Source organism: Haliotis rubra, unplaced genomic scaffold, assembly GCF_003918875.1.
Source record: "Haliotis rubra isolate DU_JTF1 unplaced genomic scaffold, ASM391887v1 Scf11, whole genome shotgun sequence".
NCBI lineage: Eukaryota > Metazoa > Mollusca > Gastropoda > Lepetellida > Haliotidae > Haliotis > Haliotis rubra.
This window is the reverse complement of record NW_025765003.1, coordinates 3,504,783-3,523,594: the sequence shown is the minus strand read 5'-3', so window position 1 is coordinate 3,523,594 and position 18,812 is coordinate 3,504,783. Positions and strand designations below refer to the sequence as shown.

The following is an 18,812-nucleotide window of genomic DNA, read 5'->3' as shown; positions in this document are numbered from 1 at the left end:
TCTATCAATATCAAGAGGTTGGTCAGGCTCACTGATCTGGTCAATGCGTGTCAGGGGCAGATCCAGAAGGGGATGCAGAGGTGAAAAAAATTTCCCCTTGAGGAGAATTTCCCCCTAACCTTTGGACTTCATGATTTATGTGCACCCCCCATTCTCCAAACTCCTGGTTCTGGCCCTGCAGGACATCGTATCCCAATGGCGTGGACAGATGCTCAAGATGTCAGTCACTGGATTATCTGGTCCAGACTCAGCTATTTACAGAATGTTGTCACACAGCTGGATTACTTTAACAATAACCAAACAAATTTCTCAAAATTCATTTGAGAAGTGAAGTTGTGAGTTATCTCCCTTCGTTTTGTCAGTCTATGCCCAATCCATGCTTGAGTATCAAAAACCACTTCAAGCCAAAGTTTGAAGACAAACAAATTGGTGCTTGAAACTCTCCAATCACATTTGCTGTGACAGTCAGTTTTATCAGGCTAATTTTTTATTTGAGTTTACAGGTGTTGATGGGATTGAAATGGTGTGAAAGCAGAGAAAGTCTTATCTGATTGATTCATTTTATACAAACTTCAGCTGGGATGCTTTCACTGATCACTTCAACTTTGACATGGACATCAGTGCTTCGGCCATCGCTGATGGTGTTGCTAGGGAGCTGTGGACAAAGGAATTCTGGGCCAGACTTCAAAGGTGAGTGAGTGAGTGAGTGAGTGAGTGAGTGAGTGATTATGGTTTCGCGTTGCTTTAAGCAATATTACGGCGGAGAGACACCAGAAATGGTTCTCACACATTGTACCCGTGTGGGGAGTCAAACCCAGGTCTTCAGTGTGACGAGCAGACGCTTTAACCACAAGGCTAGATTGTAAACTCTGCCATGGATGTTTATAATGCATTTACTATGTTAGAAAGGCTGACATTAAAACTATCTGTTTTGGTGTGAGCTAGGTGACCTGGTAACATGAAGTGAGGTAGTTTTGGTCTGTATATCTATTTTCATCCCAGCCATGTAATAAAAAGTTGGGTTTTTTAGTTGTGAGCCAAGGAAAAATACAAAATTTACAAAATTTGTTTCCATTTTCAATGATTTGGTTGGAAAGAAAGGGTCAGATTTTCTGTTAGAAATAGAAAAATGGTATGTACCTGACTGTTGTGAAATCAGTGGAAATCTGTTGACATGAGTGGTGTCATATTTCAGCAAGCATCAGACCCACTATGAGCAGTGGGGGGAGATGAGGGGGAGGATCGCAGTGGAGGGGTACGACGAGAGACGACTCAGTCTCAAAACTATGCGAGATCATAGCTATGGTGAGTTGTTGATGGAGATAATGATGGCTCAGACCCCTGGGTGAGCTACTGTTTATGTCTTTGATCTGGATGTACCTGTTGGAGTCATACAAGTAGACATTATCTGTGAGTGTGTGAGTATGGTTTTACGCTGCTTTTAGCAATATCTCAGCAATATCACAGCGGGGGACACCTGAAATAGACTTCAATATAGTACCCACGTGGGGAATTGTACCCAGGTCTTCAGGCAAACGTTTTAACCACTAGGCTACCCCACCACCGTTATTGATGCTACGGCAGCCCTGGTGTCTGTTGTGAGCTAGTTACTGCAATCGTGCAAGGTCTGAGAATAATGCTTAAGAGATGAGGCATTTTGTACTTGCCAAATTATTCAAGACTTCCATTTCATTCAGTTTTTGTATATTCTCCAGTGTCTGGGAAACTGACTACAGATCCATTTCTAAACAGTTTGTTTGTGTTGCAGGTGTGCGTGACTGGAGAAGCTTCTACCGATATGTGATCCACTTTGTCTATGTTGAGGTGAGGCTCACAGTGGCTCAGTGGTCCAACCACAGCATATCAAGTCAATAATGATATGTGATATGTAATAATATGCTGAGAAAGGCTAGGAATTTCTTATGAAAAAATATTTCTGTTTCTTAGGTTTTGATAAAAAAATGGTTAAGAGGACATACTGGATGTTCTTTAGAGTAATATGAACTGTGACTTGTCAGCGCTTTGAGCATTGCCCTTGTGTGGTGAAAGTCAGTGCTATACACATACTCTTATTATTATTATTATTATGGTTGGTTCTTCCTTTCACAGAAATATATTGTATATCTTTAGTGAGTGAGTTAGTTTTACACCACTTTTAGCAAGAAAAAACAGAAATGGGCTTCACACCTTGTACCCATATGAGCAATTGAACCTGGACCTTTAGCATGATGAGTGAATGCTTTAACCACTGGGCTACCCCACCGCCCCTTGAGTGAGTGAGTGAGTTTGGTTTTACGCCGCTTTTAGCAATATTCCAGCAACATCACAGCGGGGGACACCAGAAATGGGCTTCACACTTTGTACCCATGAGGGGAATCGAACCCAGGTCTTCCGCGTGATGAGCGAACACTTTAACCCCTAGGCTACCCCACCGCCCCTGCCCCTTGTATATCTTGAAGTGCTAAATGGAAAGAAAAATGTTTTGCCTAAATATAATCATTTTTTTAAAGTCACATGTTATGGGCTCCAATATCATGGAAAACTTCTATCCCATGATCTCCAATCATAGTGAGTATGTTTTTATGCCGCTCTTAGCAATATTGCAGCAATATCATGGCAGGGAACACCAGAAATGGGCTTCACACATTGTACCCATGTGGGGAATCGAAACACGGCCTTACGTGTGACCCCAGACCAAAACAGATTAGTAAACTGAACATTCTGACACTTTATTCCAGTAGTCAAGCTGAATTTGAATGTTTTCATTTACTGGTAATTTTGGTCATTGCAGCTAACCCTGGTTAGAATTGATCTTCAGTAACCCATGCTTTTCGTAAGAGGCGACTAACGGGATCAGATGGTCAGGCTCGCTGACTTGGTTGACACATGTCATCGTATCCCCATAGCGTAGATCGATGCTCATACTGTTGATCACTGGATTGTCTGGTTCAGACTCGATTATTTACACACTGCTGCCATATGGATGAAATATTGCTGAGTGCTGCGTAAAACTAAACTCACTCACTTTCTGACTAGTGAGGACAGTGAAACAAACTGTATGTCACAAGTGGAGAATTACAAGTTTATGTTTGTGTTTCAGACTGGCTTGACAGCCCAGGTGGGGATTGTCAGCCATCCAGATACAATGTCCCAGTGAGTACCTGACCTTACTCCATGTTTAGAGACCGTGCATGTCAGGTTAAAATAACTATGCATCATATATCTCTGTAGAAAAGTTGTGGTACTTTCTTAGCTGGGCTTCATGTTGGTACAAAATAGGTCTCAAGTAAACCCATGCTTATCTTCCCTTGGTGATGCCAGTAACCCATGATTATCTCCCCTTGGTGATGTCAGTAACCTATGATTGTCTCCCCTTGGTGATGCCAGTAACCCATGATTGTCTCCCCTTGGGAACTCAAGGCAAGCTCAGGTCCTAATAACCAATGCTTCTCTCCCTTGTCAGGGTGTTTGTTATTCCCTTCTTAGATAAGTCAATGCGTACACACAAAAATGATTTTTGGGGGGAGTCAGTGAATGGGGTGGGGTGAGTTCAGTATTATAAATACCTTAGCTTATCAATCGACCTGTGAAGATCCAGGTTAGAATTGGTCAACCCATGCTTGTTGTAAGAGGTGACTACCCATAGGCGGATCTAGGGATTTTCAAGGGGGCCTGAACCCCCCGCATGGATCCGCCAATGCTAACAGGATGGGGTGGTCAGGCTCACTGACTAGGTTGATGCGTGTCATTGTATCCCAGATCAATGCTCATGATGTCAGTCACTTGATTGTCTGGCCCAGACGTTAAACAACAGCAAAAAAGTCATGTATTTGTATGGAGGTGAAATGTTTTCACTATCAATTTGAAACCATGTACATGCCACAGAAAAATATAAATCTTAATTTATACCATTCTGGATTGTATTTTAATTCTAGTGTTTGATCTAATTGTTCTTGTATAACCACTGTCAAGATAGTTATTCTGTTGTGTGTCTCCAGCTTGATGATCGGGTACGTGGCCTACCCCAACGGGGACCTTGTGTCTGTGAGTCATGTCAGCCTGAAACTGTGGGAGGTAGGAGAGGACGGTACCCCACCCAAACAGTACAGCTTCACCTTTACTGCTGGTAAGTCGCGTTAGTGTAGGGGCGGTGGGATAGCCTAGTGGTTAAAGCATTCTCTCGCCATGCCGAATACCCGGGTTCGATTCTCACATGGGTACAATGTGTGAAGCCCATTTCTATTGTTCCCCACCTTGATCTTGCTGGAATATTGCTAAAAGCAGCGTAAAGCCCAACTCACTCACTCACTCACTCTTGTTAGTGTGGGTGAGCTTCAGGTCACTTCTGTTAGTGTAGGTGAACACGAGGAGAATCTCGTTAGTGTAGGTGAGCTTTAGGTGACTTCTGTTAGTGTAGGTGAACACGAGGAGAATCTCGTTAGTGTAGGTGAGCTTTAGGTGACTTCTGTTAGTGTAGGTGAACACGAGGAGAATCTCGTTAGTGTAGGCAGGGAGACTCTATAAGGGGGAGTGGTCACTCCTCGGAAAGCTCCTAAGCTATGCCTCGGCTCGTCACGTGACCAGTGCAGCCAATATGGCGGTAGCGTAGTTTTTAAGATTGAGCCCGGTTTATTTTCAACAGCTGATTACATACGCTGAGTGTTGTGACAACTGAAAACCTACATGTAGAAGATAAGTTACCTATTCTGTCACTTCATTTTAAGTCAAATACTTGTTATTAGAGTCAGTATAAGTACAGTAGCTTTGTAGTAAAGTTTCAAGTGGGCATGTTGTAGCTCACTGGCTTCAATTCTCAGTACACAGCTAAGAAACACTAACTTATATCGCTAAAACTTTTTTCACATATTCTCAAGTTTAATTTTTTAGAAGGGAAATATACCTTTGTTAAAAGGTGTTTGCAAGTAATAGTGATATTTTTATAACTAAAAACAATTGGTTAGGGTGTATTTGAGGTGTGTGAAAATATGACATATCACCGATCTGCCATTGAAATACTACAGAGCTGTTGTTTGAGTGTTTCTAGTTAGTGTTCAAAAAACATCTTTCACATACACCTTCAATTTTATGAGGGAATATACCATCAGGTGAAAGGTGTTTGCAAGTAATAGTGATAGTTTTATAATTTAAAACAAATCGTTAGTGTGTATTTTAGGTGTGTGTAAAAAATATGACATATCACGATCTGCCATTGAAATACTACAGGGTTGTTTGAGTGTTTCTAGTTAGTGTTCAAAACATCTTTCACATACACCTCCTCAATTTTATGAGGGAATACACCATCAGGTGAAAGGTGTTTGCAAGTAATAGTGATAGTTTTATAATTTAAAACAAATTGTTAGTGTGTATTTGAGGTGTGTGAAAATATGACATATCACGATCTGCCATTGAAATACTACAGAGCTTTGTTTGAGTGTTTCTAGTTAGTGTTCAAAAACATCTTTCACATACACCTTCAATTTTTATGAGGGGAATATACCATCAGGTGAAAGGTGTTTGCAAGTAATAGTGATAGTTTTTTGTTTTTTTTGTTAGTGTGTATTTGAGGTGTGTGCAAAATATGACATATCACCCGATCTGTTCTGATAATGTCCCATTGGTGCTTGTGATGCTTGAGTGTTATAGTTCTAAAACTTCTTTCTTTCTGTTGATCTTAGTATTTGACAAAACTGGAAAAGTGTTTGCAAGGCTTTGTGATAGTTCTAAACTTTCTGTTCTTGAGGGTCTGTGACAGTGTCAGTTAACATTCTGTCAATGCCCATGTCATTCCACACATGCAATAAGATATCTGAATTAGTTACTAATGTAAAAAAAAATGTCTCAAAGTAGATTTTTTATAAAAAGGACAGCTGATGTTAACATGTGTTCTACCGATAGTTTTATGCTCTTTAACATGTTTGGGGAGGGGGATGGCCGTGGTGTATCATTTATTCTTTCATTCATTCACATATGTTCTTTTTCTTTTGTTCTTTTTCTTAATTTCTTTCATTCATTCACATAAAATTCTTGCTCTTAATTCATTCATTCATTCATTGTAAAATTCCGACCTATACAATACACTGGCTGAAGTAATGTTAAACGCAGCCGAAGTTGCGCTGGGACCGAACCAAGTCACTGTGTGCGTTGGAGCATGACGAGGCACACGCTAATTAGTACAAATGGTAAAGAAGGCAAGCGAGTGACCTATCCCTGTTGTAGAGTATCCCTGGTGTAGGTGAGCTTTAGGTGACTTCTGTTAGTGTAGGTGAACACGAGGAGAATCTCGTTAGTGTAGGTGAGCTTTAGGTGACCTCTGTTAGTGTAGGCGAACACGAGGAGAATCTCGTTAGTGTAGGTGAGCTTTAGGTGACTTCTGTTAGTGTAGGCGAACACGAGGAGAATCTCGTTAGTGTAGGTGAGCTTTAGGTGACTTCTGTTAGGAGGAAAATCTCATGAGTACAGGTGAGCTTCAGGTGACTTTTGAGTGTAAGTGAACACGAAGAGAATCTCGTTAGTCTGAGTGAGCTTCCGGTGCCAACTCCTCCCTGTTATATTCACTCATGCCAATTCACCCATGGGCAGTTTCCCCCTGACATGTCTCCAACCCCCCTCCTAGGTTATTTTTCTAATTGGTCAATTTTTCCCTTCACCAAGAACTGCAAAGAAACTGTAAATATTTCAATGATTTAATACTTCAGATGTTGATATGATAACAATTAACTGATACACATGAATCGCGTTAGCGTAATGAACTCAGGCAAGTCATGTTACTTTTCCTTACATTCTCAATATACCTGTGAAGGGCATATCAGCATGGATGAGGAGGCCATTAGGAATCAAGGTGATAAAAAGGAATGACCACATGATGAGATGGTCACAGTATTCTTTCCTGGCAAAAGTGTGGAGCCCTGCCCAGGGTATCAACCAGCAGTCTGGTTAAGTGTTGAGTGAGTGAGTGAGTTTAGTTTTACTCTGCTCTTAGCAATATTCCTGATCACTGGATTGTCCGGTCCAGACTCGATTATTTACAGACTGCCTCCATATAGCTGGAATATTGCTGAGTGCGGCGTAAAACTAAACTCACTCACTCACTAGAAATATTCCAGCAATATCATGGTGGTTGATACCAGAAATGGGCTTCACACGTTTTACCAATGTGTGGCATCTAACCCGGGTCTTCGATGTGATGAGCAAACGCTTAACCACTAGGCTACCCCACCACCCTGCAAGCAGGTTAAGAGTAGACACACAGACAGTGTTACAAAAGCCAAACACTGTACCCGAATATCCTAGAAGGTGCCATGATGATGTCACTCAATATGTCAGAAATCAAACAATGTTACCATTTAGTTTTTTATGGTTTAACTCATTTTCTTTAACTCACTTTATGCATTTTACACCAAACTATATCTTGACTGTTGATATAAGGAAACCTAGAATTTGTTAATATATCTTGGTTTCCATTGTTTCATGTTCTGCTACTGCCATTTTTTTAACAGAATATTAGATCATGAATATTAGAAATGAATATTAAATAATCGGGAGTTTAGAGATATTTATGTTTGCTTAGATTAGACGACTTACCTATTCAATCAACTATTGGTCAATGGCAGGGTATAGATAAATGTTTGTGTTTCTGTAAGAATTGTTATGATAGTGTAGTTGAAGATGTTACACACTTTATGTTTGTCTGCCCAATGTATAATCTGATAAAGAGATATGGATTTTCTGATAACCCTACTTTTTATTGTTATAAGTTACTAGTTTGCAGTAAAGATCATGAAATTATTCCAAATGTAGCAAAATATTTTAAATATTGCTTGTCTCTCCACATTTTATGATCATTGTCACTTTCATTATATCATTATATTTATGTTCAATGATGTACATGGGCCGATGGCCTAAAAAACGAATAAACCATCATATCCCATCAGTGTGCGAAATATTTTCCAAATTTTGCTAGCTGTCGGGCTAGCTATGCCTGAAAGTTATGCCCACAAAATAACTCACTCGCCCGAAATTTGAATGTAAAACTAAGTAAAAGATTACAAAAATAGATGAGAATAAGATATTGTCCGCATGACACTGGACACTACATCGTTAAGCTGCTAATATTATGAACATTTTTATCAGGCCATAATCTTGCATGATTTAAAAGTGTATTATAACTTAACGAGTCGGAGAGAGTGATATATTTACAAAATGACCCCCATGAAAAGTCACTAGCCAGTCGGGCTATTGACTGTGGAGATTTACTGGAACCGACTGGATTTTTATTAGCCTCAGTCTAGCAGGCCAGTGGCTGTTTTGCACACTGATGGGGTATGACATGAGAACTGCCATATGATAATGTCTAAATACACCAGTGAGCCCCATTGATACAGCTCCAGGTTTGATTTAAAGCAAATGTTTGTGTGTGAGGCCATTCGTTATCAACATATGCATGTATAGTGTTCTGCAGATGAATCTGTAGCTGTTGTGTTGCCACAGACAATCAGCTATACACCATCGAGGTGCGAACAGGCATCACGCCTGTCTGGTATCACCATGACGACCGTGGGGGAAAAGTGATGGAGGTCTTCTGTAACTACACAGTCAACGGCCGTGACGGCAGAGGGCTGGTGGAGTACTTTTACAGGTAGGTGTTGGGACTACACCATCAACAGCTTTGATAAATATTGACATCCAAAGTTTATACATTATCCACTCAAGTGGATCCAGAGCTTAGTGAAAATTATTAGTGCATTATTGAATTGTTCATGAACTAATCACTCAGTTGGTTATTTTGACAGGGATTGTTTGGAGGAAGAATTTGTAAAAATGTTTTTATACGTATACTTTCCTTTTGAAATATGTTGTTGTTGAACCTTTTTATTTATAATGTCACACGTCTGTACCAGCTGACTGTCTTAGAATGATGGCCACTTAACTCTGAAAGTCTTCTGCCCACACAGAAACACTGATGGCCCCAGCTACACCCAGCAGACGTCTCACAGGATGCTGACAGAGCCCTCTAGTGAGGAGACTGTGCATGAAGAGGGCAGCCTCATTCTGACTTTCACCCATCCTAGCTGTGCTAGTTCCCATCTTGTAGGAGGCAAGGGCTCCCAACTGGCTCTCCTCTCACAGGTCCAGGCCGAGGTGAGAGACTGAGTCAATGTTTTCGGAGTCTGGTCTGGGCCGGACCGGGGTAAATTGCACGAGCAACAACTCATGCTTCTTGAGTGAGTGAGTGAGTTTAGTTTTATGGCGCTCAGCAAAATTCCAGCTATATGGCGGCAGTCTGTAAATAATCGAGTCTGGACCAGACAATCCAGTGATTAAAAACATGAGCATCGATCTGCACATTTGGGAACCGATGACATGTGTCATCCAAATCAGCAAGTATGACCACCGATCCCGTTAGTCGCCTCTTACGACAAGCCTGGACACAAGATGATTAATTCTAACCCGGATCTTCAGGTGTCTCATGCTTCATGCAGTTACTTTATTTCACACCATTACCCAGGTCAAACATTGTGACCAATGACACTCTGAGGTAGGTCACACAGTATGGCCCTTGTTGTCAGTCTACATGACACACTTTAAACCAGACACAGCACACACTGAAAACACCTGAACCTCATTACCCAGCACCAAGGTCAACATGGGTGCTTCGGACCTTTCCTTCCCTGAGAACCCCATGCTTATGGTCAGAGGCTTGCTTCTCCTTGTATTGCATCTTAAGTCATTAACAAAGATATGACACTTTGAACCCAACAAGTCCATGGGTATCACTTCCTTCTGTTAAGGGCTGTGGTGGGGTAGCCCAGCGGTTAAAGCATTCGCTTGTCACACCGAAGGCACGGGTTCAATTCCCAACATGGGTACAATATGTGAAGCCTATTTCTGGTGTTCTGCTGTAATATTGCTGGAATATTGCTAAAAGCGGCGTAAAAACTCACTCACTCCTGTTAAGGCATACCTCAGTGGAGCTCCAGGTTAGCTCTACAGCATAACCTTGCTGACTGTGTGAGGTCATACCTGGATCAGGGATAAGCTCTGTGATTTAATTCATTCTTTCCATATTTCCTGAAATAAATGACTTGTTGTCAAAAGTATTCCCGCCCTTCTCTGTTTATCTAATGGTCAGTCACTAAATGTAATGCTATCTCCTGCTCCTTGCCCTGTTTCTCGTCATGATATGGCCGAAATATTGCCGATGTGACGTTAAACAATAACTCACTCACTCATTCCTTGCCCTGTTTCAGTTGAGCGTCTCGGTGCCGAGCGGTGTTTGTGTCACGCTAGCAGCCTTCAACAGACAGCTCCAGGTTAGTCCATGCATACCTGTTGTAGGCACTTGGAATAATAATATTTATATTGTGCATTTATCCATGCACATTGCATGCTCAAAGCGCTGACATATTACCCCTGGTCAACGAGTACAGAACACTCCCTTTGGAGAATACAACCGGTCGCCTGTCAGGCCCTCAAGGTTCAAATTCAGACTACCATCGTATCATACAAGGTACCCAATTTTACTGCTGGGTGGACAGAGGCAAGTTTGAACAAACTCACTTGCCTAAGGTGAGACCACATGTATCACATGTGCTTCGTTGTGGGGCAGGACTGAAGTCCTAGATACTCTCAGGAGTCAAGCTGCCAAACACGGTCACCCATCCGAGGACTGTCATATGTATGTCATATGTCATCCGAGGACTGGAATGTATTTAGAAAGTTTAAAAAGTGCATTTTTCAATTTTATTTGTTTAAGAGTGCCTGCCAGTATGATTTATAGTTATGTGCAGAACTTAAAATGTTGTGATGCTCTCCCAGAATATGTCAAGGTCATCTATCGACAGTCTTTAGTGATTTGTTGCTGCCGATAGTAGATGGTAATCCTGGTCAATGATTAAGTGGACAGTTGACTCAGTACTTCATTAAATTTAATGTCTTTGTGTGTGATACATTTCGGCTTCATAATCCAAACAGTGAAATAAATGTGTTTCCAGTCATCATGATGTATGTGTAATTTCCATTTTCTATTTCCCAGTTTAACGATTGTCTGGATGTATCCATTGAAAACATCAAAGGCTGTATTGTGTAAGTATTCATCAAAGACATAAATAAATCATGTAAATTCAGCCAATGTATGCTCTCAAAATAGCAGTATTCTGTTGTGCATTAGTGGAAAAAATATAGTCTTGTTCGTTGTGAAGCATAAATTTTAAATTTCTGGACCATCTGTTTTTTTATTCAAAGTTTGCTTTTCACTTGCATAACATTATCATGTTTTAACCACTTCTATGAATTATGTTCATATTGTGCAGGAATTAGAATATTTCCCAGAGATCCAGAATTAACTGGATTTTGTATTGTCCAAGGACCATTTGGTGTTACATGCCCTTATTGTATACCGGTACACAAATATCATACAGTACCCCAGACCTACCAACTTCTATTTTGTAAGAAAGAAAATATCCTCATCTTTGGTCATGTGAAACTTAAGCCTCTGTCAGGTTTATTTCATGTAAAGCAAAGCTGTTTCTTTTGTGCTACGTACCCTGTCAGGTAATCACTGTGAGACTTCATTAAGGCAAGTCCAAATAACTTTATATATCCTCAAAGACTGCGTCACTATTCAACATGTATGCCCTCTGGTTTGATTCACTGCAGACTCTTATTTTGAGAAATTTCTTCATCAATGAGATAGATCTCTAATGAAATTAATTACCGTATATTGCAGACATTGCAACCATGACAAACTGTCCAGTGCCTGTTCGGACACAGTGGAGCTTTTTGCAACCACACCCATCTGTGAGAGCGTGAGGGCAGCCATCTTGGATAGCCTAGGCTCTCTCTTCACAGAGAGTTATGAATCAAAGAGATTTGCTGTCAGATCCTCAGCTGCAGGTAATCATTGTGCTACACTGAAGCAAAATTGTATGAGAGGTCTTTATTTACACTTCCTACTTTGCGGTGAACTGAAGCAGAAATGTGTGAGAGGTTCTTCGAGTGTCTACATCATTACCTTGGTTAACCTGTCTGTGAGGCACTTGAAGGTTAAGTCATATATATGACCATCTTATCCCACCAGGTACCCATTCACTGCTCGGTGAACAGGGGCGAGACCACATGTGTTGTGTGTGCTTCGTTGTGGGGCAGGATTGAAGTCCTAGAAACTGTCAGGAGTCAAGCTGCCAAACACTGTCACCCATTCAACGAATCTCTGCACTTAACTTCAATTGATTTGTGACCTGGCTCTATGCACAAGGACCACACACCACCACGGATAGCCAGAATACCTTCAACCACATTTCGCTGTGATACATGTACACATGTTCAGCATGTAACTATTAGTCTGTCTGTTGTAGGGGAGGATGGCAATGAAGCATCAAGTGCTGGGCAGATGGAGACATTCCTGGGTGTCACAGGGACCAGTGAGGTGGGTGATGGGGGCCAGTGGGGTGGGTGATGGGGGTCACTGGTTTGTGTTGGGGTCAGTAAGGTGGGTGATAGGGGCCAGTGGGGTGGGTGATGGGGTCAGTGGGGTGGATGATGGGGGGGGCAGTGGGGTGGGTGATGGGGGCCAGTGGGGTGGGTGATGGGGGTCAGTGTTTGTGTTGGGGGTCAGTTGGAGGAGTGTTGGGGGTCAGTAAGGTGGGTGATGGGGGTGGATGATGGGGCCAGTGGGGTGGGTGATGGGGGCCAGTGGGGTGGGTGATGGGGTCAGTGGGGTGGGTGATGGGGGCCAGTGGGGTGGGTGATGGGGGTCAGTGGGGGTGGGTGATGGGGGCCAGTGGGGTGGGTGATGGGGCCAGTGGGGTGGGTGATGGGGGTCAGTGTTTGTGTTGGGGGTCAGTTGGAGGAGTGTTGGGGGTCAGTAAGGTGGGTGATGGGGTGGATGATGGGGCCAGTGGGGTGGGTGATGGGGGCCAGTGGGGTGGGTGATGGGGGTCAGTGGGGTGTGGGTGATGGGGCCAGTGGGGTGGGTGATGGGGGTCAGTGTTTGTGTTGGGGTCAGTGGGGTGGGTGATGGGGGTCAGTGGGGTGGGTGATGGGGGTCAGGTGTGGGTGATGGGGGTCAGTGTTCTGTGTTGGGGTCAATGGAAGGGTGATGGGGGTCAGTAGGAGGAGTGTTGGGGGTCATTGGAGATGAGTGATTGGGGGCATTGATTTGTGTTAAGGGGTCAGTGGGAGGAATGAGAGAGGGCAGTAAGGTGTGTGATGGGGGTCAGGTGTGGTGATGGGGGCATTGTTTTGTGTTGGGGTCAGTGGATAGGTGATCAGCGGGGTCAGTGGGGTGGGTGTTGAGAGTTGATGATGAGGGTAATTTGTTTGTGTTGGGGGTCAGTGATAGGGGTCATTGGTTTGTGTTGGGGGTCAGTGGGAGGGATGAGAGGGGTCAGTAAGGTGGGTGATGGGGGTCATCAATAGACTCACTAAGATGAATGTTGTGATGTGAGTTTTAACTGTTGTCTTCCATAGATTCTTGATGCTGTACGGAAATGCTGGGCCTCTGCCTATACATTCCAAGCTGTGGAATACCGCAGGTGAGTGTTAACTAAAAGAAAACCAGTTTGCTTTTCACTGTGTGTTTGTATGCTCTTTTTATCCCCCCGGCATGTTATGCAGGGGGATATAGTCGTCGCCTCGTCCGTCTGTCCTACGTCCGTCTGTCCTACGTCCGTCCGTAATCATTTTGTTTCCGGAGCATAACTCAAAGACCGTTCTATATTTTTCAACAAAAATTGGTAGATATGTCAAACATAACCTAAGGTGGTGCCTTTTGCTATTTACAGATTATTGTCATTTTTATTTCTCTCGGTTTCCATGGAAACATTTTGGACTTAGTCTTAAATAGGGGAGGGCTTCGTTTCCGGAGCATAACTCAAAAACCGTTCAATATATTTCAACAAGACTTGGTAGATATATCAAACAGAACCTTAAGTGGTGCCTTTTGCTATTTGCAGATTTTGGGCATTTTTTTTTTTCCGGTTTCCATGGAAACGATTCGGACTTAGTCCCAAAAGTGAGGGACGGGCTTCGTTTCCGAAGCATAACTCAAGAACCGTTCAATATTTTTCAACAAGACTTGGTAGATATATCAAACAGAACCTTAAGTGGTGCCTTTTGCTATTCACAGATTTTTGGCATTTTTATTTTTTCCGGTTTCCATGGAAACGATTCGGACTTAGTCTAAAAAGACATCAAGCTGGACTTTAAGTAACTGTCAGATGATTTGTTCTTTCAAATATGTGGGGGCCGGGGGGATATGTCATCTTCTGATGACTCTTGTTTTATATAGATAGGCATCAAATTTCTTTCATCTTTCACTGCACATCTGTATCCTGAAACACTCTGGAACTCAGTAGTTTCACACAACACAATTTGAAAATAACACCAAAATTGCTGAAAAATGCTGGTAGTCATTTTGTGCCTCTCATATGGAGACTGCAGAGTGTCAGTGGATATCATGAAATGAGTAAAAGTATTCACAAACTGACATATAGTTCTTTCCACTGCTGCCTGTGTAATGTAAGCTCTTTCAGAACCTTTACTTGACTTTTTAAATGTCCAGACAACATGGCCAGCCAATCAGGACAGCTGTGGGTGTGGTCATACAAGAAATGGTCCAATCAGAAGTCTCAGGTAATTTCAGGCAGTAAATAGTTAAGTATCAGCCTTGTAATTTCTGTGGTAAGCCCTCAGTTCATAAGAGTCATATGTATTGTATTAATCAATGGTACCTTACATTGGTAGATGTTTGTGGTTAGGTCCACTGTTTGCTCTCACTCCTTATGTTCCACTGTGAACACTGTTTGCTTTTATTGTGTTCACACTCTTAATCTCCCTTATGTTCCAATGTGAACTCTGTTTACTTTTATTGTGTTCACACTCTTAATCTCCCTTATGTTCCAATTTGAACTCTGTTTACTTTTATTGTGTTCACACTCTTAATCTCCCTTATGTTCCAATGTGAACTCTGTTTACTTTTATTGTGTTCACACTCTTAATCCTCTTATGTTCCAATGTGAACTCTGTTTACTTTTATTGTGTTCACACTCTTAATCTCCCTTATGTTCCAATGTGAACTCTGTTTACTTTTATTGTGTTCACACTCTTAATCTCCCTTATGTTTCAATGTGAACTCTGTTTACTTTTATTGTGTTCACACTCTTAATCTCCCTTATGTTCCAATGTGAACTCTGTTTACTTTTATTGTGTTCACACTCTTAATCTCCCTTATGTTCCAATGTGAACTCTGTTTACTTTTATTGTGTTCACACTCTTAATCTCCCTTATGTTCCAATGTGAACACTGTTTACTCTTTTTGCGCTGAGATGTTCACACTGTTAATCTCCCTTTTGTTCAGAGGTTCACACTGTTTACTCTTCTTGTGTTCAGGTGTTAACGATGTTTACTCTTCTTTTGTTCAGGTGTATTGTTCACAGCAGATCCCATCACAGGTAGCACCAGCAAGTTGACACTCAATGCCAACTTTGGCCTTGGAGAGGTAAGGGAGATAACCATTGTATGTTTTAGATATTATCTGCATAAAACTGTGAACACTAATCATTTCAGCTGCTCACCATAAAGTGCTGAGTGACATTACTTAACTGTACCTGGGTTCATTGGGTGTCGGTTCAAATCCCACATTTAGAATTATTATGATCCCTGGTTTTTCAGCACCGCCCTTTGGTTGTCAAGTTTTACTAATATAAATGTATGAATTACGTAAGTTTAGGGTGTATCTTCACGAAAAATGGAAACCCAAGTCATCACTCACTAGAACTGCTTGATATGACAAAGCTGCTGGTAAAACCATACTCACTCTCTCAGTACACACTCACACAAACACAAACCCTCAACCTCCACACCCTGACAAAGAACCCCCCCACCCAATTCCTAAACCCTTAGGCCCAAACCTCAAGCCTTCAAACATTCAACCTTGTCCACCCCCTCACACAAAACCAAGAATCCTTTATCCTAAACCCTGAGGCCTAAATTTCAACCCTCAAAACATTCAACCTTGTTAAAACACGCGCCCACCCACGCACGCACGCACGCACGCACCAAGAACCCCCACATCAAAATGCTAGACCATCTCCCAATCCCAGCTTTGTGTACCTCAGCCAGAGAGTGATAGTAATCACTGACTCTTCTTCTCCCAGTCTGTGGTGTCGGGGAAGGCTGATCCGGACACCTTCACGGTCAGACGGAGATGGGGGGACCAACTGGACATCACAGACAGACATCTCGGCAAAAAGAACATTATCATGGTTATGACAGGTTTGTTTGTTGTCACCAACATTAGGATATTGGTCATATTGTCTTGTTGGGGTACAGATGGGGTCACAGACTCTGGACTTCCCATCCAATACAGTTACTTAAGGTTCAAAGTGAGTGAGTTTAGTTTTATGCCGCTTTTAGCAATATTCCAGCAATATCATGGCGGGGAACACCAGAAATGGGCTTCACACATTGTGCCCATGTGGGGAATCGAACCCGGGTCTTTGGCGTGACGAGCAAACGCTTTAACCACAGGCTACCCCACTGCCCCCTTAAGCTTTAGAGTGCTGGAGTCTTATTCTCACCCCATCTCCACAGGACTGGTGATAACCTGAATTATACCATGTTTGACTGCTACGTTCTGAGTGAGTGAGTGAGTTTAGTTTTATGCCGCACTCAGCAATATTCCAGCTATATGGCGGCGGTCGCTACGTTCTGAACCTCAGGTAGGAGGTGCATAAAAATGAAATCATTAGTTGGTGTGATTGCATGATGTTGTATAGGTCTATACACTAAAGTCAGTTTTACAAAGGGGGCGGTGGGGTAGCCTAGTGGTTAAAGCGTTGGCTCGTCACGCCGAAAACCCGGGTTCGAATCCCCACATAGGTACAATGTGTGAAGCCCATTTCTGGTGTCCCCCGCCGTGATGTTTCTGGAATATTGCTAAAAGCGGCGTAAAACCAAACTCAGTCAGTCAGTCAGTTTTACAAATAGTTTCCCTGTGACAGGTCATTAAAATAAGCATGGGTTTGTGAGCTTTGGAAAATGGACAAAGTTGTAGGAAGTGCAGTGATGAAGTACTTGTGACACCTTGGTCGCACAAGTGTATATTGGCAACACTTCCATGGCTGATAGCTATGAAGCTAGACTTTGTCCAACTTCCACTTTTGTGGAAGCTGGGGTGGCTGAGTGGGTTAGGTGGCTGACTTTGTGTGCTGGCTTTAGGCGCCTGACTCGGAGAGTGTGGGTGCATATCCTGGGTCAGACTCAACCTAACAAATAGTACTAGAATCTGTACTTTACTCAGAAAATATAATCCCAAATATAACATATGTTATGGCAAATGTGTTCATGGTTTGTACTTACCGTAGATATTCAGGGTTTGGGCTCAACCTATGTCTATACATGTTCAGACAGCAGTGGTGTTGAGGAGAAGAATGTTGCTGCCGATGCTGCAGTGGCAAGTCTCTCAGATGACGATGTCCTGCGACTTTGTCACACTGGAGTACAGGTGAGTGAGTGAGTGATGGATAAGTACAGGTGAGGGATGGATGGGCACGGAATAAGTAAACAGTAAGTTTGAAAGTTAGATATTTTCACATTGATTGTCTGACAAGATTGTCACTGACAAGAGAACATTACACATCGCATTATGTATGCAAGTACGTGTCTACTGTCAGGGTGGCCCTGTTGTCTAAAGTGCTGCTGTTTAATATACAGAGTTATGTCCCTTAGGTATGACAGGAACATATGATCATGGGTGAGAATCATGGTCGTCATGATGCCGTCCCTCCAGGCCTTCATCCCATGTCAATTCAGACAAGTAAAATACTGTCCAATCTGGTGTTATGCCACTATCACTTACATCAACATGATTGTTAATTTTTGTAAATGTCTATCATTTATCATGCGGATTTCCTATTTCACAGTTGGAGAAATATTTTGGAAATAGCCGAGATGTTGAATGGGCAATGGCTGAGAACAAGATCTTCCTTCTTCAGGTTGATTGAATTATTGACTTATTATTTTTAGACAATTCAAACCCCTACATCTGTTAGTTCTCCAGGTAAATTGAATGATTAAATTAATATGTTTAGACAGTACAAACCCTTACATCTGTTACTTCTTCAGGTAAACTAAAATTATTCACTTATTTTTTTAGACAGTACAGATCCGTTAAATCTGTTGTGATCAGGTAAATGGAATTATTTAATTGTTATTTTTAGACAGTACAAACCCTTACATCTGTTACTTCTTCAGGTAAATGGAATTATTCACTTATTATTTGTAGACAGTGCAAACCCTTAAATCTGTTACTTCTTTGGGTAAATGGAATTATTCACTTGTTATTTGTAGACAGTACAAACCTTTACATCTGTTACTTCTTCAGACAAATGGAATTATTCACTTATTATTTGTAGACAGTACAAACCTTTACATCTGTTACTTCTTCAGGTAAATGGAATTATTCACTTATTATTTGTAGACAGTACAAACCCTTAAATCTGTTACTTCTTCAGACAAACTGAATTATTCACTTATTATTTGTAGACAGTACAAACCCTTAAATCTGTTACTTCTTCAGGTAAATGGAATTATTCACTTATTATTTGTAGACAGTACAAACCCTTACATCTGTTACTTCTTCAGGTAAATGGAATTATTCACTTATTATTTGTAGACAGTACAAACCTTTACATTTGTTACTTCTTCAGACAAAATGGAATTATTCACTTATTATTTGTAGACAGTACAACTGTTACTTCTCCAGACAAATGGAAATATTCACTTATTATTTGTAGACAGTACAAGCCCTTAAA

At 41.8% G+C, this 18,812-nt stretch overlaps 2 protein-coding genes across 2 annotated transcripts in view; both read left to right on the top strand.

Moving 5' to 3' along the window:
* The window catches only part of LOC124284869 (mitochondrial calcium uniporter regulator 1-like), a 31,591-nt gene extending 29,276 nt beyond the window's left edge, over positions 1-2,315 (top strand). The window contains exon 7 of the transcript XR_006900663.1: positions 2,278-2,315. The gene's annotated coding sequence lies outside the window, so the exon portion shown is untranslated. The remainder of the gene's footprint in view (positions 1-2,277) is intronic.
* Positions 1-18,812, top strand: part of LOC124284848 (putative phosphoenolpyruvate synthase) — a 45,738-nt gene that overhangs the window by 6,010 nt on the left and 20,916 nt on the right. The window contains 17 exon segments of the mRNA XM_046720971.1: positions 577-690; positions 1,196-1,305; positions 1,769-1,824; positions 3,101-3,153; positions 3,999-4,126; positions 8,488-8,635; positions 8,952-9,138; positions 10,248-10,310; positions 11,033-11,082; positions 11,726-11,892; positions 12,354-12,424; positions 13,468-13,532; positions 14,561-14,631; positions 15,420-15,496; positions 16,155-16,272; positions 17,406-17,503; positions 17,922-17,993. Of these exon segments, the coding sequence (XP_046576927.1) occupies positions 577-690; positions 1,196-1,305; positions 1,769-1,824; positions 3,101-3,153; positions 3,999-4,126; positions 8,488-8,635; positions 8,952-9,138; positions 10,248-10,310; positions 11,033-11,082; positions 11,726-11,892; positions 12,354-12,424; positions 13,468-13,532; positions 14,561-14,631; positions 15,420-15,496; positions 16,155-16,272; positions 17,406-17,503; positions 17,922-17,993 (1,648 nt within the window).